At 46.7% G+C, this 26,457-nt stretch overlaps 2 protein-coding genes across 2 annotated transcripts; one reads left to right on the top strand and one right to left on the bottom strand.

The window, feature by feature from the left end:
* Positions 1 to 542: 542 nt before the first annotated feature.
* On the top strand, positions 543 to 13,958 carry MYOC (myocilin). The gene is made up of 3 exons (XM_065890048.1): positions 543 to 1,083; positions 11,433 to 11,558; positions 13,174 to 13,958. The coding sequence occupies exons 1-3, from the start codon at positions 570 to 572 to the stop codon at positions 13,956 to 13,958; spliced, it is 1,425 nt and encodes a 474-aa protein (XP_065746120.1). The 5' UTR covers positions 543 to 569.
* A 5,985-nt stretch (positions 13,959 to 19,943) lies between these two features.
* On the bottom strand, positions 19,944 to 23,487 carry MYOCOS (myocilin opposite strand). The gene is made up of 2 exons (XM_065901384.1): positions 23,393 to 23,487; positions 19,944 to 20,103 (listed from the first exon to the last, which is right to left on the bottom strand). The coding sequence occupies exons 1-2, from the start codon at positions 23,485 to 23,487 to the stop codon at positions 19,944 to 19,946; spliced, it is 255 nt and encodes an 84-aa protein (XP_065757456.1).
* Positions 23,488 to 26,457: the final 2,970 nt, after the last annotated feature.

Below are 26,457 nucleotides of genomic sequence, written 5' to 3'. Positions count from 1 at the left end.
CTGTTATTCATCTCTGTCACTGCTACAGGGACAAAGGGACTGTGTCTTAGGTATGGCTGTATCCCCGTTTTCTAGAACAGTGCCTGACACAGAGCAGGTTCTCAATAAAGTTTGCAGAGTAATGGAAATAGGAACTAGAAATAAATCCTTGTTGAAACAGACACACAAGTAGTCATGCTGGATGAGGTGGGTATGTGTGAGTGTATGTGGGAAAACAGGGTGGGGATATAAGGACTGCTATGGGGATGTGGGGTGCATAAAGTGGGACATTCTTTTTTAAAAGAAATTCAAAACAGACTGCTGGAAGGTCATTTTTTTAGACTTGCTGGCAGTGTGAAAACAGCGCCCCCCCTTGTGCACGGCCTCACCCAGCCTCACGTGGCCGCATCATCCTCCCCCCACGCAGGGCTGCCTCCCCCAGTATATATAAACCTCTGTGCAGCCAGGGCAGGAATCAGCTGGGCCACCCAGCCAGACACCTCGCGGCACAGGGGAGAGTTCCAGAGGGAGCCTCGTCCAGCGGCTGCTCTGAGGGCTTCTGTGCACGTTGCTGCCACTGCAGGCCCGAGATGCCAGCTGTCCAGCTGCTGCTGCTGCTGGCCTGTCTGGTATGGGGTGTGGGTGCCAGGACAGCACAGTTCCGGAAGGCCAACGACCGCAGTGGCCGATGCCAGTACACCTTCAGCGTGGCCAGCCCCAATGAGTCCAGCTGCCTCGAGCAGGGCCAGGCCATGTCGGCCATCCAGGACCTACAGAGAGACAGCAGCGAACAGCGCGCAGCCCTGGAGTCCACCAAAGCCCGGCTTAGGTCCCTGGAGGCCCTCCTCCACCGCCTGACCTTGGGCCAGGCTGCCATGCCCTGGGACACCCAGGAGGGGCTGCAGAGGGAGCTGGAGTTAGCCTACAGCCACCTCGTCCGTGACAAGTCAGCTCTGGAGGAGGAGAAGAGACGACTGGAGGAAGAGAACGGGGATCTGGCCAGGAGGTTGGAAAGCAGTAGCGAGGAGGTAGCGAGCCTGAGGAGGGGCCTGTGTCCCCAGGCCCGCAGCACCTCTGAGGACGTGCCACCAGGCTCCAAGGAAGGTAACACCATGGGGTGAAGGTGGCATGGTTCACGGAAACCTGTTACAGGTGGCCAGCCCTGTCCTTCCTGCCCTCTCCTTTCTCCTGGAGACCACGCATCTAGCGTGAGTCAGGCAAATTAAGGAGGGCAAAGCAATCACTTTCACATGTTGCTAGTGAGTTAGCTCCCAAGAGTTCTGTTGAGGTTCGTGGCTCTGAGTTCTTTTTTATTATTATTTTTTAAATTTATTTTTTGGCTGCGTTGGGTTTTCGTTGCTGCGTGAGGGTTTTTCTCTGGTTGCGGCGAGTGGGGGCTACTCTTTGTTGCGGTGCGCAGGCTTCTCATTGCGGTGGCTTCTCTTGTTGCAGAGCACGGGCTCTAGGTGCGCGGGCTTCAGTAGTTGTGGCACACGGGCTCTAGAATGCAGGCTCAGTAGTTGTGTTGCTCCACAGCATGTGAGATCTTCCCAGACCAGGGCTCGAACTCGTGTCCCCTGCATTGGCAGGCAGATTCTTAACCACTGCGCCACCAGGGAAGCCCCGGTTCTGAGTTCTTGTGCCTACCCATGACAGTTTTCACAATCCATAGCAAAATGAGAAATATAAAGACCAGGTGAGATGCAAATATATAGGATCAGGAGAAAGTTGCCAACTATCCTTTTTAGAGAACTGTCCTTTTGTGAATCTTTGTTCAGAGATTGTTGACGCTTACCTTTTGTTGTTAAAATGACCTCTGTTTATGAAATGACAATAGATTTATGAAATGATGATAGGTGGTAGGGTTTTTTTTTTAAAGTGTCCTTCCTGGGCAAAATAAAGAGGCAGCAACCCAGTGTGGGTTCCCTCAATATGTTGTTCTGGAAATTTTCCTGCTCTTGGTCCAATCTGAGAACCTCTGCTTTTAAGTCACTTTGAAGTGGCTTTTGCTACCTGAGATGTCATTCTGTTCATCCTGGTCCCTGCCAGGTGAGTCCATGAGTGTACACTGAGGGAGGAGAGACACTCTTCCCAGTAGTTGGGAAGAAAGTATTTGTGTCACTTTTTGTGAAACTCTGCTCCCAAATATTCAGTTTAATAAGTTTTCCAATCATGAGGGAACAAGCAAGCAAATCCAGTTACGGGACTATTAGCCTGGGCTCTTCAAAGATGTCAACATCAAGAAAGAAAAAAAACGGGAGCTGGGGGTGGGGGCCTTGTTTTCGATTAAAGGAGACTGTAGAGATGTAGTAACCAAAGGCAGTACATGATACTGGAGTGGCCCCTGCATCCAGGGGGACAAAGCTACAAGGGACAGGTTTGGGATCCTTGAGGAAATTTGAATATAGACTGCTTATCAGGTTGTGTTATTGGATTAGTGTTCAGTTTCTTGGGTGAGGTATGGTATTGTGGTTATGAAGAATATCCGTGTTCTAAGGAGATACATACTCAAGCACTTAGGGGTGAGGCATCAGAATGTCTACAATTTACTTTCAAATGGTTTGCAAAGACTGTAAATATATAAAGAGAGAGAGAAAGAAAAATGATACAAATGTGACAAAATATTAGCAGTTGGTGAATCTAAGTGAACGACACATGGGGGGTTTATTGTACTGTCTGTCAACTTTCCAAAAGCTTTGAAAAATCTTCAAATTAAAATGAAGGGAAATTATCTTCTAAAGAGGCTCTGCATGAAAGGCAAAATCTGCACAGATGTGACACCAGAAAACCCAAAGCTCCATGCCTGGGTGTGACCTTGGGCAAATCATTTAGTCTCTGCACCTTGGTTTCTCATCCATAACGTGGCAATGAAAATTCCTGTTGTGAATAATGATTTTTGTAGGGTTCAAATGAAATGACTCTAAGGTATAAAGGATTTTAAAAAATCCTGTATTGATAGAGTTGGAAGAGATCCAATTCTAAGTTTTACAATGAAGGGAAGTAAGATCACAAGATGGCAAGGGATCCCAGGTTGAACAGCTGAGCAGTGATGGTGCTGAGACTTGCTGAAGTTGAGTCTTTGAGCACAAAGAATCATTATTAATAAAAGTGTTATGAGGCATTACGTATTTCAGACTGTTAACTGAATGAACAGAACCCATGAGAGAGAGACACACACACACACACACAGAGAGAGAGAGAGAGAGAGAGAGAGAGAGAGAGAGAGAGAGTGTGTGTGAGACAGAGAGAGAGAGAAAATAGAGGAAACATTTTTTTTATTGTCTTGTGGTCATTTAACAAGTTTTTGGGAGTTTATTCAATGTGTTCTCTGATTTTATATACATATATTTTTTAATTTATTTGTTTTATTTATTTATTTTTGGCTGCATTGTATCTTCATTGCAGTGTGCGGGCTTCTCATTGCGGTGGCTTCTCATTGCAGAGCACAGGCTCTAGGCACATGGACTTCAGTAGCTGTGGCACGTGGGATCAGTAGTTGTGGCTCGTGGGGTCTAGAGCACAGGCTCAGTAGTTGTGGCGCACGGGCTTAGTTGCTCCATGGCACGTGGGATCTTCCCAGATCAATGTCCCCTGCATTGACAGGCGGACTCTTAACCACTGCACCACCAGGGAAGCCCTGATTTTATATTTCTTTTTGTCCTTTCCAGCTGCTCTACTTTTGAAATAAAGACAACAGCCCATTATAGTGAACTACAGACTTGGAAGCTCTTTTCTAGCAGTGGGTTTTTCATGAGCAGGAAATTACATTAGTATAAGAATGTATAGCTGGAAAGGGGGCCTCGAGAGCATCTGATGCCTCTGGCTCATTTGTGCAGATGTGGAACTTAGGCCCAGAGAGGCTGCTCAGAGGTTCCCGGTCACCAGCCCTCTAGTGGCAGAGCCAGGACTAGAATTCAAGCCCCTCCCCCGATGTTTAGTGGCTCTTCAGGACCCTGACATGACCTCTAGTTTATAGAACCTAAAGATGAATGACAGAAAAGTTACATTTAAACGTCAGGGAAAGAGCGCTTGGCACAAAAGATGTGCTTCAAGGTCCTAGATTTGAGAGTAAAGGGGTGTTTGGTGCGGCTGGGATTCAGGTGTAGGTGTGCTTTAGGCAGGAGAGGCAATAACTGAGGGATGGAGGGTGTGGGACTGAGGGCTTAGTGAGGCCGAGTGGGCAGAGGAAAGGCCTGAGGAGGTGGACTTTTCCTGACTCCACCTGTAATTCGAACTGTCACCACCATCTTCTTTATTGTGTAGTTATCACATAGAAAAAAAATGTCCTTAGAGTCACGGAAGTCACTTGTTTATACGTGTGTGTGTGTGTGTGTGAGTTGAAATAATATACGCATATAAGATGTTGTAGTAATAATTCTGCAGTGAAATGTCTAGAAATCTTTTAAATAATCTTTTAAATAAATAGAAAATACAGATTACCAAAAGAGAAACTAGAGTTGCTTATAGCGTCACAAGAGAAATCCCACCTTCCCCTTTATTTCTCGTCTGCTTTGGACTCTCAGAGAACAGAACCTGGGATGAGGGCTTGTGTGCAGTGTTTGTATGGGCCACGATCCCAAGGAGGAGAATCGGGGACAGGGGAGAGTGTGACAGGGAAGGAAAGAGAACCAGCATGGGGCAGTGGGGGAGGGCCCTTCCTCAACTGGTCCCCATGGTGAGAGCAAAGACTGTACCCCATCAAGACTTCTGAGAATCTGTGTAGAATGCAACAGAGAAAGGGAGCATTCCTTCCCAGATTCGATACTCTGTTGGCCAAGGATCATCCCATGGGGTATATTGCACTTCCCTGATCCACAGATGTGAGCACCAGGCTTGTTCTTGCAGAGGTTGACACAGCAATGGCTAGAAAAAGGTGGGCAAGATATGCAGGGAGGGGCACCAGAGTTGCTCAACACAAGTGCTGCAGATTTACTTCCTCACTTACAGGATGGGGAGAATAATCCCCCCAATTAGAAGTAACGCAGGAAAGCATCCAGCACAGTGCCTGGCACTGAGTGACCACCCAGTAAATGGATTATAGCTACGAAGGGCTTCTTTTGCTTGAGCTCCACTACTGTTTAAAAATGTCATTTATAGGGACTTCCCTGGTGGCGCAGTGGTTAAGAATCCATCTGCCAATGCAGGAGACAGGGGTTGGATCCCTGGTCTGGGAAGATCCCACATGCCGTGGAGCAGCTAAGCCCGTGCTCCACAACTACTGAAGCCCGCGCACTCTAGAGCCTGTATGCCGCAACTACTGGGCCCATGCGCTGCAACTACTGAAGCCCGTGCACTCTGGGGCCCACGTGCCGCCACTACTGAGCCCACATGCTGCAACTACTGAAGCCTGCGTGCCTAGAGCCCGTGTGCTCTGCAACAAGAGAAGCCACAGCAATGAGAAGCCTGTGCACAGCAATGAAGAGTAGCCCCCACTCACCACAACTAGAGAAAGCCTGCGCACAGCAACGAAGACCAAGTGCGGCCAAAAAAAAAGAATGTCATTTATAGATCAAAATGTCGACATGTACATATCATTTCTGTAACACGCATTGATTCCAGAGACAGTATATGTTGGAGCAGCACCCAGGACAGTAGTCTGCTGGCTAATATTCACCTTCTAGAGTATTCACGACAACCTGTGATTATGTTGGCACCCTTCTTTTTCTTCATCCTCTTCACGTATATAATACTGACCTAACTTTTCAGGCAGTGATAGAAAATAACTACAAAAATCATTACAATGTCATTTGCTTATATATCTACATATAAGTATATAAATAGGACAGAGCATGAAGAAAATATTTCCAAAATTTTATAAGACATGAACTTCTCAACCACAGAAGGACTGAATTTTCATAGAAACAAACAAAAGCCCTAAAATTTTTTAGCTGTCTGATACAATACAGTCCTTAATCTTTTCATAACCTCTTTTTGTTTTTCTCCCACATTCAGAATGAAATTTGAGTGATTTTGAAACATTCCAGAGAAATTTTAGTTTTGTTACATTTTTACTGAGGATCATTTCATTTATAGTTTGAGCTAAGAATTCTGAGGCTCAGAGAAATTGAGTAATTGCCCAGAGTCACACAGCTGGTACATGGCAGGACTGAATTAGGAAACTATGACTTCTGGCTCAGCCAGGCCCCTTCACGCAACGGCTTCCCTTCCTTTGGGCTCTGCATCCTCTCCCACAGGCTTTGCTTCTTAACGCCAGGCGACTCTACTCTGGGAATCTGACCGTTGCCAGGTGTTCCTGGCTGACACAGCCAAGCAGCACCCAGCAGATTTGCAATCCAGCCATCCCACCTGCCAACTGAGAACTGGCCTTACAGTCATTCTGGAAGTCATTCCCTGACCCTATGTTTGTTTGTTTGTTTTTTGCAGTACACGGGCCTCTCACTGTTGTGGCCTCTCCCGTTGCGGAGCACAGGCTCCGGACGCACAGGCTCAGTGGCCATGGCTCACGGGCCCAGCCGCTCCACGGCATGTGGGATCTTCCCGGACCGGGGCACGAACCCGTGTCCCCTGCATCAGCAGGCGGACTCTCAACCACTGCGCCACCAGGGAAGCCCGAACTTATGTTTTATTGTGATTCTTGTTTACTCCAAAGAAAGCACATGAGGTGTGGTTCTTGCAAAGAGTTTGGGGGTTAGGGGGCCAGGGAGAAAGACCCCCCTGGTTAGAGCCCTGAGGACCTTGGTGGGACCAGGAAAGGAACTGGGCACCAGCCAGGCACGTGTAGGGGAGGAAGAGCTGACGGGAAGATGTCTCTCTGGGAAAATCGCCTGGGAGCTGTGTGTGCATGAGCCACCCACTGGAATCTGAGTCAACTCCAGGAGTGGGTCACCCCCTAAGGTGTTGAGCAGTGTAGAGCCTCTGGAAGCAGTCTCAGTTCAAGCAGGAGGCATATACCACATAGCAGGTTAAGTCAGGGATGTTCAATATAAAGAATTAACTGATGAAAGAGCAACTATGAGATAAAATAACCCCCACATGGCACCCTAGGGCTGAGGGAGGGTACAGAGGAAGGACAAACTTGGAATGGGTTCCGACATCATTGAGGAAGGTGGGGTTGAGCCCATCAGAGAGCAGAGACGCTGGCTGGTTAGCCCAGGCTGGAGGTGGAATGGACATCTCCTGAGTCTGGGAAAGGCTGCAGGAGCCCTGCAGAGCCAGGGCAGGGGCTTGCAGAGGTCTGCAGAGCACGGGGGTCCCCATGCAAGGACTCTGGGTGCGGTGTTGAGAGGGTCCTGGAAACGTTATGGCCAGGCTGAGGCTGCAAGGTCACAGAAGAACCACATCCTTGGCAAGTGCCTGAGGCAGAGCTCCACCAGATGTCCTCACACTCCTGCTGCTAGCCCAGCCCCTGCGGGACACTGCAGGAGACTGCCCCCACCCCGCCACCACTGTGTCCCTCTAGCGCCCTCTACTGAGAAAGCCTAACATCATACTCACTTTAAAGGAGAAATGTCTCTTTTTTTGAGAGAGCATCTATGGAAGGGTGCATTCAGCACTGACAGGCAGTACATTTATAACTGACCCACATCCCCACCACAGGGTGGAAAGGTTCACAACTGCCATGACGATGGCACACGTGGGTTCAAGTCCTAGTCCCACCACTTACCAGCTGTGTGACCTTCGGCAAGTAACTTAACCTCTCTGAGCCTCAGTTTCCTCTTCTGCAAAACGAAGATCATAACGTTCCCTCTTAGGACTGTTATGTGGAATAGGGGTAATGATAGCAAAAGCCTAGCACAGGACCTGGCTCATAGGAGGCACTTAGTAAGTGGTGGCAATAGTTAAATTAGGGGCAGACTGCAGTTCTAAAGCCTTATTCTATTTCTCTAAAACTTTTGAAGGCATCAGATCACATAAATAATTTATATAAAACTGCTTTGAAATGTAGAAAGAGCCATAAATACCTGTTAATCATCTCTTTTCACAAAGAAGCTGTTTTTCAGTATTTCAGTGCCAGTACTTTAAATGTCTTCAATGAAGTTACCTGGGAAAATGCCTGTTTGGGTTTGTTTCCCCCTCACTTTTTTTTTATTCCCTGTGGCTAAAGAGGGCATTTTCCTTTCTTTTTTTTTTTTCTTTTGGCTGCACCACGTGGCTTGTGGGGATCTTAGTTCCCCGACCAGGGATCAAACCTGCGCCCCCCGCATTGAAAGTGCGGAGTCTTAACCACTGGACCACCAGGGAATTCCTGAGAGGGCATTTCCGCACCAGCATGTGGCATCTTAGTTCCCTGACTAGGAACTGAATCCGAGCCCCCTGCACTGGAAGCGTGGAGTCTTAACCACTGGACCGCCAGGGAAGTCCCCCATTTTTCTGAATTTTCTTCTCACTGACTTGCAGGTGTGTGCCTCTACTTTTCTCAATATACATCTTCTTTTCAGTAAAATTTCTCACTGAATTATATGACCATCCTAGCTACACTCACAGAGTGAAATAATTTGTATCAGATGTACAGAGGAAGGAGCCAGGTGCAGGGGAGGGCAGGCTCACAGTAGCCCTTGATGGATGGCAACTGCGAGTCAAGGAGCTGAAGGGCAGGGAGCTGGGGTGGGGTGAGAGAACTCTCCAGCTTGGTACAGATGTCACTGCAGTATTTCTCTCTCACTTCATGTTACTTGACACCAGCTCCTATGTTCTGAGAATTAATGGAAACAAAGTTTGAATTATCCTGAGGAACAGTGGTCTAAGGAAAGGTACAAAGGAAAGGAAAACAGCTCATCTCAGGGAACTCGCTCAGTGACATGACTTTGAGGAATGGCCACAATGTATGAGCCTCTGGTCAGTGTCAGAGGTTGCATAGGCAAGGCGGGGGGCGGTGGCTTCTGACAGCCAGGAGTCAGGGCTCTCTCCTTGTGTTTTAGGCCTAAGAGATAAGTCAAGTGGTTGGGAGAGGCAGACAGAGGGCAGAGGCCTGGGCTTCAGGAGGCTGGGACGGTTGAAGACAGCTCTGTCAGCCCCTCGTAAAGGAAGGGGCTTCCTCACACTTACCTATTCCTGGCAGCACAGAAGAACAGGGGACCTTGGGCACCCTGTTCCTCTCGCATGCTGCCCACGCAGGTCCCGACTGGTCTGGTCTAGGGAACCTACATCTGACCTAGTAGAGCAGCCTCTGCCTTGGGTACCCTCCTAGGTCAAGGCAATCTTTAGAGGGAAGAACGGAGGAGTTTCCTCACCTCCACAGCTCTTCAGACAGGGAGAAGGAGATTCAAGGAACCAAATTAACTTCCCAGGACTTTCCAGCAACTGTTTGGGTGGTCCAACCGATCCTGGTTCCCAAAGTAGCCTGGAATGAACCCATGTTACTTCCTGGCCAAGAGGACTTTGCCAGATTATCCATTCCTAGAGGGAACCATGGCCCAGCTGTATCTTATTCACCTTTTTTCTCCACATCTAGTCTTAACAGTTAATAGGTGCTCCAGAGGGGCTGGCTGACAGGATGGATAAACAGCTTCCCAAGGCTGCGGACACCGAAGACCTTCCACGTCCCTAGGGGTACTCCCAATTACCCCTGGAGTGTGGAGTGCATATCTAGGATGACCTCAGTTGGCTACACGTTTTGGCTTAGAGTTCATAACCGGTCACCCGGCCCAGTCTAGACCGAGGAACGTCCCAGGGTGTGAGCACACACCCCCTCCAGGGCAGTCACACTCCCCTGGAGGCCAGGCCCCTGCATGAAAGGCAGGGGTGGAGACTGCTGTGGGGTCAGGAGGGGAGGTGGAGGGGCTACACCTGAAGGCCAACCCCAGCGCCCTGGCCCAGCCCAAGCCTTAGTGCTTCTTAGCTGGGTGCTTTCCCTACCTCCTTACAGGAGCCTTTTCTAGTACTGTAGTTCACCTAAGCTGAATACCAGCGACTATAAGAGGGTACCTTGATTCCAGACATGTGAAAATGTGAAAGAATGTGCGGCTGAAGATTGATGAAATGTGGCACATCCAGGAGGGTTAAGAGTTTCATTGCCTCAGAGGTAAATTTAGAAGAGTTAAGCTAACAAGTGATGAAAGACAGAGAATGTCTTCCTGACTTTCTGGGCTGTGTGGGAGCCCAGCCGCAGGCATTGCCCTGACTGCCCTCCCTGCTATTCGGCTGGGCTGGGGGCCAGGTCAGACTGCCTGAGACGTTCAGGAAGAGAAAAGGCTGATGTTTTAAGCATATCTTTTGACATCTGGGTTTTGCTGATAACAGGAGGGACTGCCCCTCAGAGGGTTAGCCAATTCTTAAAGATAGTAAATGACTCACCTGTAAGCACACCTTTCATATGCAAATGAACCAATTCGGAGCCTACACCCCCAACCCCTCCTCCTTCGGGTCCCACACTCAGGGCGACTATTCTCCTGCCCTGATCAATGCGGGCCAGGTACCAGACAACTGGGGACAGCTCCTACGCTTCAGAGCCTGCAGAAATTATTCAGAGTAGCCAATCCTAAACCTGCTTACCCTGCCTCACTCATTCCTTCCCCTGGAAATCAAAACAAAGCTCTCACCCATGTTCCCCCTCCCTCCTGATGAACCCTGGTGCTTCACCGTGTGGCCCTCTATGGGGGTGGGGTCCCCCCTCCTCTAGGGATCAGTGAGTATCACGAGCTATCTTTTTAATGGCAATTGTCTCCTGCTCTGCTGGCCTCATCATACCTGAACCATAATCCAACCTGCATTTTAAAACAGCTGCTCCTGTGGCTGTGCTTTTTCCTTGTATTCAAGGGCTGCTGTATGCCATAATCCTAAGTCAAAGTAGCAATGCGTGATACACTGTGATGACTTAATGTCTAACCAGTGTCATCCACACCTCTTCCCTCCTCCATGGCTCAAACCGTCTCCCAAATTCCTGCAGGAAACCTGCACACTCTCTTCCTTGTCTAAAACGGTCTTGGCAAGGGATCTGGCAGAATATTTCAGCCGAGCGTGTTGAAGCTTAATATGTTACTTCTTACGGGAACATTTGCATTATGACAGGAGACAAGAGCACCTAAGTCAGGCAGAGAATTGTTAATTGTTGAATTTCTGGCGTCCCAGAAAATGCTAAGGATTTTCTCAGTATCCCTGCATCACACCTCACCTGCTCATAAATCAGACCTTCTAGTGGGAATTATTTTAATTTTGTACAAGCTTACTTTATTTTGAATACTCTACTCTGTGCTAGGCACATTGCTATGCAATTTATTATTTGTGAGCTTTTTATTATGGAATTTTTCAAACCTGCACAAAAGTAGAGAGACTAATACAAACCCTAACATATCCATCACCCAGCTCCAACAGTGGTCAGCATAGCCCAATCTTGTTTCATTGTCCCTCCCCGTCCCTGAACCCCATTTATTATCTTAAAATAAATCTCAAACATCCTCATGTCTTTGGAAGCCTATTTAAATCCCATTCTCAACATGGTCTATCCTTAGGCCTTTTTCCTCACAGTACAGTTTTGCCTCTTTCTTTCAATGTAGTTTCTAAATGGAATTTGGAGAACGTGGACTTTCAGGAATTGAAGTCAGAATTAACTGAGGTTCCTGCTTCCCGAATCTTGAAGGAGAGTCCATCTGGACAACCCAGGAGTGAAGAGGGAGGCACTGGTATGGAGTTAAATTTCTCCTCTTCTGTACCAATGTGGTCTTTATCTGTGTCTAGCTCTGCATTCAGAGTTGCTCAGCCCACTATGGGGGAGTGGGGTGGACAAATAACCTCCCTGGGAGCAGAGGCAGGAAAGGGGAAGAGGAACAGAACCCCCTTTCTGCTCCCTTCCAGGGCACACTGGCAGGACGTTGGTCTTTGCCTAGCAAAGCTCTGTATCTTATCACCTACACTTGGGATGGGGACTGGGCTGCACTGAGGGAAGATGAGAGATGTGTTTGTTCCACCCACTTGGTTGTCATATAGAATTGATTGCACCTGAAAAACAACATTTTTCAGTAGATCCTTCATATCTTTATCTTGGGGCCAGACAGACACCATGGACCATCCCAGCATAGTGTCTGTTACTAAAGGTATCTTTTCTGAACTTTGGGTATTTAGGAAAAGTACAATTGACCCTCTGAAAGGTGTTCCCTGAAAGCCTGACTTTACGACAAGGGCTCTGTCTTTCAGAGACAGTGACTATCCATGTTGTTGACAGTTATTGCTAGTACAGAGGGCATGCATGAGGATGGAGAGTTTTGAGATATTCAGAATATGATTCTTTGAGATATGGGCACCAAAGAGTTTCCACTTTCTGTAAGGAAATTGAGATGCCCATTAAAATACAGAGGTTTATTGTGATTCGATCAAATATAAGTTTTTCAACCAACTCTTCATTTAAAAAATCATACTGAGATTTTATTATATTAAAATGATGGCTGGGGCTTCCCTGGTGGCGCAGTGGTTGAGAGTCCGCCTGCCGATGCAGGGGACACGGGTTTGTGCCCCGGTCCGGGAAGATCCCACATGCCGTGGAGTGGCTGGGCCCGTGAGCCATGGCCGCTGAGCCTGTGCGTCCGGAGCCTGTGCTCCGCAACGGGAGAGCCCACAACAGTGAGAGGCCCATGTACCGCAAAAAAAAAAAAAAAAATAGTAAAATGATGGCTGAAGTATGTGGTCCATTGGGGAAGGGCTTGAAAAAGAGCCCTTAGAGATTATTATAATGACTTGATTATTGTCTCATTTTTTATAATAATGAAATAAATCAGACATGAAAGCCATAAAGAGTAATGCAATGAACATCATGAGACGTTGCCCGGCTTAAGTCAAATATTACAAATACAGTGTGAAGCCCTCTGTGCAGCCTTCATCTATACAACTGATACCGAGTAGAAGTATTTATTGAAAAGAATCCACGTATAAGAGGACCCATACTGATCAAACCCATGTTGTTCAAGGGTCAACTGTACTTTGATATCACATAGTGATCACAGAAAATTTACTGGGCATTTACTCTATACCGAGCACTTAACATGTATAATTACATTTAAAACTTACCACAGCTCTACTACCCAAAACACTACTCTTATCTCCCCTTATAAATCACAAAACTGAATCCTAGAGAGCAAAGTAACTTATTGAAAGTCACAATAAGTGACAAAATAAGGTGATGCGTGGCAAAGCCCAGTTTAAACCCAGATGGTGTGTCTCTGGGGTTCTCACTTCTACCGGCTCTGCCATGATTCCACATTGTGGAAAGATGGTGGCTACATGGTATTTGTTTTAATTCACCAGGATGTGGAGAACTCATTTGGGTAGGAGAACCTGTCACTCTGAGAACAGCTGAAACACTCACGGGCAAGTACGGCGTGTGGATGAGAGACCCCCAGGCCGCCTACCCCTATACCCAGGAGACCACGTGGAGAATCGACACAGTGGGCACAGACATCCGTCAAGTTTTCGAGTATGACCTCATCAGCCAATTCCTGCAGGGCTACCCTTCCAAGGTACACGTGCTGCCCAGGCCGCTGGAAAGCACAGGTGCCGTGGTGTACCAGGGCAGCCTCTACTTCCAGGGGGCAGAGTCCAGAACGGTGATCAGATACGAGCTGCACACCGAGACGCTGAAGGCTGAGAAGGAAATCCCTGGAGCTGGCTACCACGGGCAGTTCCCCTATTCCTGGGGCGGCTACACAGACATCGACCTGGCAGTAGATGAGACAGGCCTCTGGGTCATCTACAGCACTGAGGCGGCCAAAGGCGCCATTGTCCTCTCCAAGCTGAACCCAGGGAATCTGGAGCTGGAACAAACCTGGGAGACTAACATCCGTAAGCAGTCGGTCGCCAACGCCTTCGTCATCTGCAGCACCTTGTATACCATCAGCAGCTATTCATTGCCTGATGCTACCGTCAACTTCGCATACGACACCAGCACCGGTAGCAGCAAGGCCCTGATGGTCCCGTTCAAGAACCGCTACAAGTACAGCAGCATGATCGACTACAACCCCCTGGAGAAGAAGCTCTTTGCCTGGGACAACTTCAACATGGTCACCTATGACATCAGGCTCTCCCAGGTGTGAAAAGCCACCAAGCGCTAGCAGAAAAGGCAGAAGGAAATGATGTTGAGGGTTCCTGAGGGGAAAGCCAGCCAGCCAGCCCATGCCCATGCAGCTTTTCTGGCTTTCCAAGCTTGCATTAACCCAGAAGAATGTGCATGGTCACCATGTCCAACTGGGCGGGAATAACTGTCTGGGGATTTAGATGATTCCACATTATAACAGATATTCTTTTCTTCTGTCAGCTTTTAAAGGGATATTTAACCAAAATAGTTTAAGTTTTCTGGTGATTTGAGGCAAAAGCTATAATGCATAGTAGTTTCTTCATGAAAACCACAAAGTTTTTAATAAATGGCCCTCAATGACTAAATAACATATGTTTGGAGAATAGTTTGGGAAAAACATGTTTCCCCACGTGGAACCTGTTCCATGCATCACCTGCTCTTGCATGTTGCCTGATTACCATGAGCTATAATAACAAGCAGCACTCCTAAAGGCAGAGGAACAGCTACTGCAGCAGCGCTGAACATATATAAAATGTGTTTACTACAGGTGGCTTCTAATGCTACAGGTGGAATCCAGTTGGATATTACAGCAACTTTGCCCTGTGAAATAAAATAATCTTACACAATATTCTCCATGAACTTTGTGGGATACTTTGCTGAAGAGAAGAGTACAGATTCCAACCATCAGATAATTACTTTGGGTTGGGAGGTATGATTACAGGCTGCTAAAATTTTGGTGTGTGTGTGTGTGTGTGTGTGTGTGTGTGTGTGTGCGTAACTGAGAGGATTATGCCTGGTTTTGAGGTGTCACCCACGATGACAGCAGGCAAACAGTGGAATCCATACCTTCCTACGCCCATCTCCTTCTCGAACAATCTTTTTATCTTTTCTCCAACTTACCCTCTTTCACCCTAGCTCTATTTTGGTTCTTATTTGCTGTCACAGGTATGAATTTCATAAGCCGTAACCTCAGGTGAGCAGACCTAAGGAATTTAATTACCTCTTTACCTAAATTTAAATACCTCTTTAAAGGTCTAGCTCCAAAGACAGTCACATTCTAAGGTACTGGGGGTTAGGACTTTAACATATGAAGTGGCGGGGAGACAGTTCAGCCCATAACAACTGGGTATTACCACTCTACTCCACTGGTAGCAAACTCTTAAAACCTAGAAAACCCAGAAGTCAGAGTGCATAAAGTCATTCACCCTTCTAAGGACATGTAGCTGCCAGGTGTTGAATGAAAAGTGGAAGACGAGACACTTTTGGGTGATGAGATGAGTGGTCACAGCACACACATAGGTAAGGCCAACCCTGCTTGCACAGCCCTGCCCACGTTTCCTTTTCTTTCCCTCCACCAGCTACTGCTTCTGGCTTCAGGATGGAAGAAGAGGGTGATGGAAGGAGGAACAGAAGGGAGAAGGAAACTCTTCACTTAGCTTCCAGGACATTAAACTCCTACTCCATTATGGATTTCTCCTTCTTGGTTTTTATTTGTTTGTTTTGCTGGTTCTTCCTTTTAGTCTGTGTTAGTCAGGGTTCTCCAGAGAAATAGAACCAATAGGAGATATATAAGTATAAATACAGATTCAGATATAAAAAGAGATTTATTATGAGGAATTGGCTCATGCAATTGTGGAGAAGTCCCACTGTCTGCCACCTGCAAGCTGGAGACCCAGGAAAGCTGGTCCAAGTTCAAAGGCCTGAAAACTAGGGGAGCCAATTGTGTAAATCTCAGAGCAGGGTAGAAGACCAATGTCCCAGTTCAAACAGGCCAGCAGGGAGCAAAATGGGTGAATTCCTCCTTCCTCCACCTTTTTGTTCTTTTCAGGCCCTAAATGGATTGTATGATGCCCACCCTTACTGCGGAGGGTGATCTACTTTACTGAGTCCACCAATTCAAATGCTAACCACATCCAGACACACCCTCACAGACGCATCTAGAAATAATGTTTAATCTGGGCACCCCTGGTTCAGCCAAGTTGACACATAAAATGAACCATCACATAGCCCCAACCTCTTAAGATTGTAGCACCCCAGGGCTCACTTTAGGGTTTATCTACTCATTCGTCTGGTGATCTCGTCTAGCATCATGGCTTTAAATGCCATCTCTATGCTGACAATGCCTCAAATTTATATCTCCAGCCCAGACTGCTCCTGAACTCCCTCCAGATTCATACATTCATTTGCCCACTTGACTTCTCCATTTAAATGTCTGTTAGGCATATTAAGCGAACAAGAATGGAATTTCTGAGTTTTCCCATCCCACCCCCTCAGACACTCCAAATCTACTCGTCTTGAAGCTGATGGAAACTTCATCCCTCCGGTTGCTCAGACCAAAAATCTTGGGGTCATCCTTTACTCTTCTCTCTCGCAACCCCTCATCCAATCCATCAGAAACTTTTATTGGTTCTATCTTCAAATACATATATCTAGAATCTGACCACCTTTCTCACCATCCCAACTATTACTTGTCCAAATTATCCTTGTCTTTTTCCTGGATTACTACAGTAGCCTCTGAAATGATTCTGTTTCCTCCCATCGTACAGCCTGTCCTCCACACAAACAGCCAGAGCATGTGTCTCCTTTTCTGAAACCCTCCATGCCTTCCCAGCTCATTCAAAGTCAGTCCTTACACAGCCCCACGTGAGCTACCTCCTTCCGCCCCCACCTGTGACTTCATCTACTAATGGCCCCTGATTCACTCTACTCCAGCCAAGCCCCACTGGCCCCTTCTCCTCTTCTGGATACACCTTTGTCTTAAGGCCTTTGCACTGGCTCTTCCCTCTTCTCTGATGTCCACACACCTAACTCCATCACTGTCTTCAAGGTTTTACTCAGATATCACCTTCCTAATGAGGCCTACCCAGACCACCCTGTTTAAAACTGCAACTCACGGGCTTCCCTGGTGGCACAGTGGTTGGGAGTCCACCTGCCGATTCAGGGGATGTGGGTTCGTGCCCCGGTCCGGGAGGATCCCATATGCCGTGGAGCGGCTGGGCCTGTGAGCCACGGCCACTGAGCCTGCGCGTCCAGAGCCTGTGCTCCACAGCGGGAGAGGCCGCAGCGATGAGAGGCCTGCGTACCCCCCCAAAAAAATAAAAAAATAAAATAAAATTGCAACTCACCTGCTTCTTCCTCTGCCACTTCTAATCTTTCTTACCCTGTCTTATTATTTTTAAATGTCTTTTCCATTACATTTAACATCTCCTAACATATAATCCGTTGTTTTTAAATTATATATACCTTTTGTCAGTCTTCCCACACTGGAGTGTAAATTCCACGGGGGCAGTGATTGTTTTGTTCAGTAATATGTCCCTAAACCCACTTGCACTGTTGGTGGGAATGTAAATTGATACAGCCACTATGGAGAACAGTATGGAGTTTCCTTAAAAAACTACAAATAGAACTACCATACGACCCAGCAATCCCACTACTGGGCATATTCCCTGAGAAAACCATAATTCAAAAAGAGTCATGTGCCACAATGTTCATTGCAGCTCTATTTACAATAGCCAGGACATGGAAGCAACCTAAGTATCCATCAACAGATGAATGGATAAAGAAGATGTGGCACATATATACAATGGAATATTACTCAGCCATAAAAAGGAATGAAACTGAGTTATTTGTAGTGAGGTGGGTGGACCTAGAGACTGTCATACAGAGTGAAGTAAGTCAGAAAGAGAAAAACAAATACTGTATGCTAACATATATATATGGAATCTAAAAAAAAAAAAAAGATCAGAAGAACCTAGGGGCAAGATGGGAATAAAGATGCATACCTACTAGAGAATGGACTTGAGGATATGGGGAGGGGGAAGGGTAAGCTGTGACAAAGTGAGAGAGTGGCATGGACATATATACACTGCCAAACGTAAAATAGATAGCTAGTGGGAAGCAGCCGCATAGCACAGGGAGATCAGCTCGGTGCTTTGTGACCACATAGAGGGGTGGGATAGAGAGGGTGGGAGGGAGGGAGACACAAGAGGGAAGAGATATGGGAACATATGTATATGTATAACTGATTCACTTTGTTATAAAGCAGAAACTAACACACCATTGTAAAGCAATTATACTCCAATAAAGACGTTAAAAATAAATAAATGAATAGACTCATGACCAAGATTTAACAAAGCCAAAATAATAATATGTCCCTAGAACAGTGTCCAGCTCACACAGTAGGTACTTAATATTTTGAACACATGAATAAACAGAAAAAATATCCTGGAACTTGCCCAGAAACAATCAGAAATAAAACTACCTCAAGGGGTACCCCTTCCCACCATCTTCCCTCCTTGATTCTATGCTTAACTGGCTGTGTGACCCTAGACTAGTCAGTTAACCTCTGTTCCAGCGGTAATGGAACTTTCTGTAACCACAGTATGCTCTATATCTGTAACATCCAGTATGGTAGCCACCAGCCACATGTAGCTATTGAGCACTTGAAATGTGGCTAGTGCAAGGAACTGAATGTTATATTTAATTTTGATGAATTTATGTTTAAGTAGTCACCTGTGGCTAGTGGCTACCCTATTGGACAGTGCAGGCTTGTTCTCTCATCTGACTGAGGATGAGGTCATGTGTGTGTTGAGCCCCCAGCTGGCGATGACAGGTGCTCCAGGCATGTTCCCCCTGTTTCACTGCTGCGGCAGCAGACCACAAGAAGGAACCTGACTTCCACATCAACAGCACAGCCCGCTATGTGGGGAGGGGACCTGAGCACACATAAGGGTGGGCTTGGAGGGAGAACACCCAGAAGGACTCTGAAGAAGTGAATGGAATAAAAGATGACCCTGTTGGGGGCCAGGGCAGGCCACCCCAAAATGTGCCTCAATGGCGTATGGATTATCTTAAATAAGTTACCTAAGCAACGGCCAATGCAAGAGGAATACTCTGACCCTCCTTTCTGTCTGACCCTTAAAGTAGGAAATAAATCTCTCACATAAACAGACACACTTATGGTCAGAGAGAGAATTCGGGCTGAGAAGCCTGTGTAAACAAATCTTGTTACTTCTTTTATTTACTACTCCAAGCCCAAACTCTGTTTAGATTCTTCATTAATTGAGCACCCCAAAACCTAAATTTCTTTGTCCTACCTATTCCTCACAAATGTATTGTTTCCTTGTCTAAAAAGTATAAAAACTGCCTGCTTTGGCCACTTCTTTGGTCCCAATTCCATGAGACCTCCATGCACATGAATTAAAATTTATTTCTCTTTCTCCTGTTCATCTGTCTTGTCAATTTTACTATTAGTCTAACCACCAGGACTCAAGAGGAATAGAGGAGGAAATTTCCCCCTCCCCAACGGCAGCTGAGGACAGTGGATTTGAATGATCACCTCTTTAAATGCTTTCTGACTCTTCAGAAGAGTCCTGTGGGTCCTTAGAAGCGCTCTGGGGAGTCTTGAGCATGAGACCTGAGCAGTATGTCCCTCCTCCCTAACTAAGCCACTCTGCGCTTGGCTGCTGTTGAAGTTAAGTTTCTTCTGTTAGAGTTTGAAATTCACTTAAAAATCTCCAAGAAACAAACTTTGAAAATGTCGTCCATCAATGTGAAATGCAGCCCAGTCCAAGCTCAGGAGATCCCACAAAAGGCCACAAAACTGTCACGGCCCAGGCTGAGGTTTGAAAACCCAAAGCCCTCAGGGTTCTCCGGAGCTCAGATCTTTAAATTCAGATTTTCACTCATCCAGGTTTAGTAACAAACACTGAGGCCTTATCATTTTTTTTTTTAATTCAAATACAACTGACTACCATAAGTGTTCTACCGTGTGGCATAGATTAAAGACCAAACAGAGACATCAGAGACTTGGCTTGAGAAACCAAAGATTACTCTAAGTGCATAAGTAAGGATAAACAATGCTCAACAGTGGTTGTAGGAGAAGAAAACTAGGAAAGAAAGAACAAAGATTTTCCAAGAGAGTCTTCAAAGCCAACCCCAGTGACTTCACGGAAACTGTTTTATGGAGTTTTCTGTCAAAGTCTAGTTCAAAATGATTGATGTTTTAGGTGCTTAAGAAGGAAACTTTGGAGTCTTCAGTTGGAGAAGGAGGTGGGGCTGGGGGTACTTCGGAGCCAGCTGCACTAGGAGGACGAGCTTGTCCCAAATCCATATCTGAGGGTATCTCCCCGGCTTCATCACTTTTCTTGGTAAATCTCTCTTCTCTGGGAAGAAAGGCACACTGAATGTCATTTAAAGGTGGGATTTTTAAAAAGAACCCCCAGATCCCAGCACCTAAAGAGCATACAGCATTTTGGAGGACATCCTGACTCACCTACCCACGTTTACAGAGCCATCACCTGGCAAAGATAAGATACACTCTATTTACACTTTGTGTGTCTGCTCTTCTCAGACAATTTAACCATCTCCACTGGTCCCATGGAACCAGTGTAGCTGGGGTCCACCCCTACCAGCCAGCTCTCTGTAGTTTCAGCCCAGGGCAGGCTTGCTCTCTCTCAATGTTTTATTTGCATACCAGCTATTCTCTGGCTAGTTCAGCCTAGGCTCACTTCAGCTCTCCTTTCTGCCTAGTCACCCCCTGCCCGCCCCCGTCCCCACCTCCAGCCTGCCAGGTTCTCCTTCCCATCTGCTAGAATGCACCAGGCATCTCCATTCTACTCAGGTCTGGGCAAACCCTGCCTTCAAGGGAATACGACTAGCCAGTTAAGTGATTAGAGATTCAGAATTAACTGTTTGCTGAATGAACACCTACTCTGGTCTAGGGACTTGGAAACTAACTAGAAACTAACTACATTCAGATTCTCAAGGACAGCTCACCCCTGTTAAGTTTTTCAGCTGAGAAAGCTGAGACAGAAGACGATTTACCCGGGTCATATGGCCAGTAAAATACAGAACTGGAGGGCTTCCCTGGTGGTGCAGTGGTTGAGAGTCTGCCTGCCAATGCAGGGGACATGGGTTCGAGCCCTGGTCTGGGAGGATCCCGCATGCTGCGGAGCGACTAGGCCCGTGAGCCACAGCTACTGAGCCTGCGCGTCTGGAGCCTGTACTCCGCAGCAGGAGAGACCGCGATAGTGAGAGGCCCGCGCACTGCGATGAAGAGTGGCTCCCGCTTGCCACAGCTGGAGAAAGCCCTCGCACAGAAACGAAGACCAACACAGCCATAAATAGATAAATAAATAAATAAATAAAATAAAGTAAAAAGGGAGATGGGTCACACACACAAAAAGAATACAGAACTGGAATCCAAACTCAGATTTCCTGATCACAAGTTCACTGCTGCATCTCCAGTGAGAGCTGATGCCTACCTAATGTTGCTGCAGGGATATGGGGGAATGGGGAGGGGCTAACCAGGAAGGAAGCCAGGAGAGGCCCCAGAACTGTGGGATCTCTTCCTTCCTGAGTGGATTTTAGAACATAGTGACCACAGCACCCTGGAGACAATGCCCACTCCACAGTCTAACCAGTGGTGTCAAATTTGCCACGCAGCCCCATCTGTAAAGGTTTAAAACTCCATACCTATGTTAACTAAGAAATTGTACATAATTTTTAAAATCAATTCACTAATATCTTACATCCCAACAAACTCTAAAGTCAAGAAGCACTGTGAACAAACTGGATGGAGGTCCCTATTTCAAATCAATAATTTTTATTTTGAGCCAACTTGTCAGATTTCATAAAATCATTATTTTTAAGCTCATACTATACCCACAGAACTCACACCAAAAGTGTCAGCTCTGCCAATTGTTGTTTACTCATATCTGCATTATTAGAATGACTTCAATCCAGGTTTCTTGGCAGAAATTTGTTAGGCCACTTTTCTCTGTTGAGGGTTGCATTCATTAAGACTAGACACAATAGGGCTTCCCTGGTGGCACAGTGGTTGAGAGTCCGCCTGCTGATGCAGGGGATACGGGTTCGTGCCCCGGTCTGGGAAGATCCCACATGCCGCAGAGCGGCTGGGCCCGTGAGCCATGGCCGCTGAGCCTGCGCGTCTGGAGCCTGTGCTCCGCAACGGGAGAGGCCGCAACAGTGAGAGGCCCGCATACCGCCAAAAAAAAAAAAGACTAGACACAATAACTTATAAGTCCACTTAACTCACACAGACAAACTGCAACATGTTGGCATTTGCTGCGAGTGAGTGAAGCAGTCCAGTGAAGGTGGCCTTCCTCCAGCTTTGCAGCTCCCGTCCTCCCATGTGGAAAGTCTCAAGCTACACACAACCTCCTGACACACAGGGAAGGTGCAGCATCCAACCAAACATCAATTTCAATAGAGCTCAGTGTTCATATAAATTGGAATCCTAATGTTTTCTTTATATACCTTTATATATGAGATGTCTTGGGCACCTGACTGGATCTGGGGGATCTCAGACCAGAAAGAGTGCAGAGCATCCCACAGTGGCCATCGTAGGCTTGCCAGATTTAGCAAAGGAAAATACAGGGTGCCCAGTTAAATTGGAATTTCAGATAAATAACTTTTTTTACTGTAAGTATATCACAAATGTCACACAGACTTACTTAGGCCAAAAAAACCCCTTTTTGTTGTTCATCTAAAGTTCAAATTTAACTAGGCATCCTGTATTTTATCCACTGAGCCTACAATCAGGGGAAGGTGTCAGGCAGTGGATTTGTTGGAGAACTCCAGCATGCAGCTCAGGCAGCTAACTACTGCAAGGCAGGCAAACAAACCCTCTCCTTTGCGCCAGATAAGCTGTCAAGGCCTCCCCTTTCTAAGGGCATGCTAGCACAGTCCTGGGCACCAGGTGCAGAGTCATGAAGGAGAAAAGCAGTCCTTGCAGGGAGCTTACAGCCTAGCTGGGAATGAGGACAAGCTTCGGGGAGTCCATGCTGTTCCCAAACTTTGCAAAGTCATGCATTTTTACACTGAGAGGGTACATCATAACTTCCAGCTGATTATCAACGTGATCCTCACTCCCCAGTCAAGAGCCACTGACCTGAAGTTCATCCCAGCGCCCTATCATTGCCTACTGAAGGATCACGTGACAAGGGTCTGTTTCCCACAGTGGGTGACAAAGTGTTTTCTCATCTGTAAAATCTGCCTTGCTAGAGAATGGACTTGAGGATATGGGGAGCGGGAAGGGTAAGCTCTGACAAAGCGAGAGAGAGGGATGGACATATATACACTACCCAACGTAAAATAGATAGCTAGTGGGAAGCAGCCGCATAGCACAGGGAGATCAGCTTGGTGCGTTGTGACCACCTGGAGGGGTGGGATAGGGAGGGTGGGAGGGAGGGAGACGCAAGAGGGAAGAGATATGGGAACATATGTATAACTGATTCACTTTGTTGTAAAGCAGAAACTAACACACCATTGTAAAGCAATTATACTCCAATAAAGATGTAAAAAAAAATCTGCCTTGCTGCAATGGATGAATACATTTACATAAACCAGCATCTGGAGGCATTTTACGGCACTTGGTGAGGATCAGCATTTATGTTCCATCCTAACCCCCACCAGAGACCCCGGAAATACCTCATGGTCATGGTGATTCGGCGCTTGGTCACCTCGGAGGCCAGGTCTCTGTAGGGGAGGTTAATGCTGTTGCCCACGGAGCCTTTCTCTGCCATGGCCTTGCACTCAGAGGATTTAGATTCACCGCACCTGTGAATCTAAAACAAAAGCACCAGCAAACATGCTTCAGGGGTTGGGACTGCTCTGCCTGGGTCCAACATGGCAGAGGACTTTTTTTTTGCAGAGGACTTCCACTGCCATGTTCTCAGTGGGTCCTCCCTACAGCCCACCCCCCTCCTCTCATTCCCCAGTCCCACCCCTGTCACGAGGCAGACATTTTCTCATTCAAATACCTGCTGTGGGGGAAGAGCAAGGTCCTCCCGACCTTAGATAGAACAGGTATTATTAACCCACTCTTGTGATATGGAAACCAAGGGCAGCTATGGTTTCCCCCAGGGAACAGCTGAGGAAACGGAGGCCCAGAGAGGTGAACTGTCTCTCCCCAGGTTGCACAGCTGGGCCCTGTCGGTGCTGCTTCCCCTCTAACGAGTGCCACTTCCATGGAGCCCTTCTCTCACAGGGCTGTTTGGCATCACTGACACACGCAGAGCCGCCCTCTTCCTGGAGCACTTACCTTCTCAAGAACAGGAAAGGGACATAGGATTGACAAGGCTACTTATTCAGATATGCACCTGGCAGAGATACCGGAGGCTTGATATTGAGAAGAAAAATAACAGCAGTGGGACCTCTTTAGTGTCGGATGTGGGATATCCTTTTACAGTATTCTGTTTGGTAACCACAGTAACTCTGCAAGGTAAGTTATTATGATCCCCATTGAGCCAATGGGGAAACTGAGCAGCAGAGAAATTAGGTAGCTTCCCCAGGGGGCATAGACCTAGAATCTCAACCTACGTCTGCCTGGCTTCAAAGACTCCAGTACAGAGTCAAGTGACCCTCCAGTTCTGCCTCGGTGCCAAGCCATTTCCAAAGGAGTAAGGGATGAGTCTTCATTCCTGGATACCTGGTCACACTTACGGGGTGACATGGCCATTCTCAGAACGTGAGTTGCAATGGCCTGAGCTCGCCAGCCTGGCCTGCTGGCTGGAAAGGTTTGCTCTTAGGAGGAAGCCCAAATGACTCACCTTTTGATTCCAGATCAGCTCAGGATATGACCCTTTCCACACCTCAGCTCATGGTCTTTGAAGAAATGCCCTCATTCTGTGCAGCCTCTGTTCCCACACGTCAGTTACTCCACCGTCTCAGAGAAGGAAAAGTCTAAAACCACCGCTACTGCCGCCAACTGCCTCCCAGACTTTTTTAATCCTCCTGTAGTCAATCTCTCTCAAGAGCTTGAGTTAATTGATTGATTTTTGCCCTTCAAAGGTAGCAGCTGGGACTTTCCTGGTGGTACAGTAGTTAAGACTCTGAGCTCCCAATGCAGGGGGCCTGGGTTCGATCCCTGGTCAGGGAACTAGATCACACATGCGTGCCGCAACTAAGAGTTCATATGCTGGAGCTCAGGAGACCGCAAGCTGCAACTAAGGAGTCCACCTGTTGCAACTAAGACCCAGTGCAACTAAATAAATAAATAAGTTAGCAGCTGACACAGATTTTCCCTGCAGAATTGACCTTGATGAGAAATCCCCAAAGATGTTGTGGTGGGGGGTGGGGGGAGATGGGTCTTGAGCGCAAAGCAGGGCAAGAGCCTTGGGCGACATGAGCAACGAGGAAGCACACAAAGAGGCTGGAAAGCATGACCTGTTACTACTGACTACATTTAAAAAGCTAATTCATGTACAGCCGTTCTCCCAGCAGCATCATAATAATTGATCCCACTCCTTCCTGATGACTCAGCACTTCTGCTGAGGCGGCAGGTGCTTTGACTTTGAAATAAAAGGTATTGACTGATTTCATGACTTTCACTTTTGAGGTGGATAATCTTGGGCAAGTAATTTAACTTCTATAAGCCTCGGTTTTCCTACCCGTAAAAGAGGAGTAATACTCATAGCAGTACTATTCACAATAGCCAAGATATGAAAACAACCTAAATGTCCATCGACAGACGAGTGGATAAAGAAGAAGATGTGGTGTATACACACACACACACACACACACACACACACACACACAAACACACACAATGGAATACTACTCAGCCATAGAAAAGAATGAAATAATGCCATTTGCAGCAACATGGATGGACTTAGAGATTATCATACTAAGTCAGTCAGAACGAAAAAGACAAATACCATATGATATCGCTTACATGTGGAATCTAAACTATGACACAAATGAACCTATCTATGAAACAGAAACAGACTCACAGACATAGAGAACAGACTTGTGGTTGCCAGTGAAGGGGGAGTGGGGGAGGGATGGAGTGGAAGTTTGGGATTAGCAGATGCAAACCATTATATATAGAATGGATAAAAAACAGGGTCCTACTGTATAGCACAGGGAATTATATTCAATATCCTGTGATAAACCATAATGGAAAAGAATTTTTAAAGAATGTATATATATATAATTGAATCACTTTGCTGTACAGCAGAAATTAACACAACATTGTAAATCAATTATACTTCAATTACAAAAAGAAGTAATAATCTCTACAAGGGCAGTTGTGAGGATTGAGAAAATATTTGCAAAAATCCCTAATTTAACCTTTTTTGGGCTTTTAAAATGTTTAGATTCGTGTTTATATACACATACACACACACATATATACATATATATACATTTAGCCCAGGATGAATATGAATATGTGTGTATACTGCCCTTGATGTAATAACATGAATGTAAGCCTTTTCCTCACAAACTCAATTATATGCTTTTTGAAAGTAGAAGCCCTATTTTTTTTAAATTAATTTATTTTATTTATTTATTTTTGGCTGTGTTGGGTCTTCATTGCTGTGTGCAGGCTTTCTCTAGTTGTGGTGAGCGGGGGCTACTCTTTGTTGCCATGCACAAGCTTCTCATGGGGGTGGCTTGTCTTGTTGCAGAGCACGGGTTCTAGGCACGTGGGCTCAGCAGTTGTGGCTTGCAGGCTCTAGAGCGCAGGCTCAGTAGCTGTGGCGCATGGGCTT

The sequence above is a fragment of the Phocoena phocoena genome, chromosome 1, assembly GCF_963924675.1.
Source record: "Phocoena phocoena chromosome 1, mPhoPho1.1, whole genome shotgun sequence".
Taxonomy (NCBI): Eukaryota; Metazoa; Chordata; class Mammalia; order Artiodactyla; family Phocoenidae; genus Phocoena; species Phocoena phocoena.
Note: the sequence above shows the minus strand (reverse complement) of the source record. Positions and strands in the feature narration are given on the sequence as shown.

Coding starts and splice junctions, on each gene's coding strand:
- MYOC (XM_065890048.1), top strand. CDS start 570: ATGCCAGCTGTCCAGCTGCTGCTGCTGCTGGCCTGTCTGGTATGGGGT. Junction 1,084..11,432: donor GCCACCAGGCTCCAAGGAAG/GTAACACCATGG, acceptor CTTTCAATGTAG/TTTCTAAATGGAATTTGGAG. Junction 11,559..13,173: donor GAGTGAAGAGGGAGGCACTG/GTATGGAGTTAA, acceptor TTAATTCACCAG/GATGTGGAGAACTCATTTGG.
- MYOCOS (XM_065901384.1), bottom strand. CDS start 23,487: ATGGCAGAGAAAGGCTCCGTGGGCAACAGCATTAACCTCCCCTACAGA. Junction 20,104..23,392: donor CGAATCACCATGACCATGAG/GTATTTCCGGGG, acceptor CTTTCTTCCCAG/AGAAGAGAGATTTACCAAGA.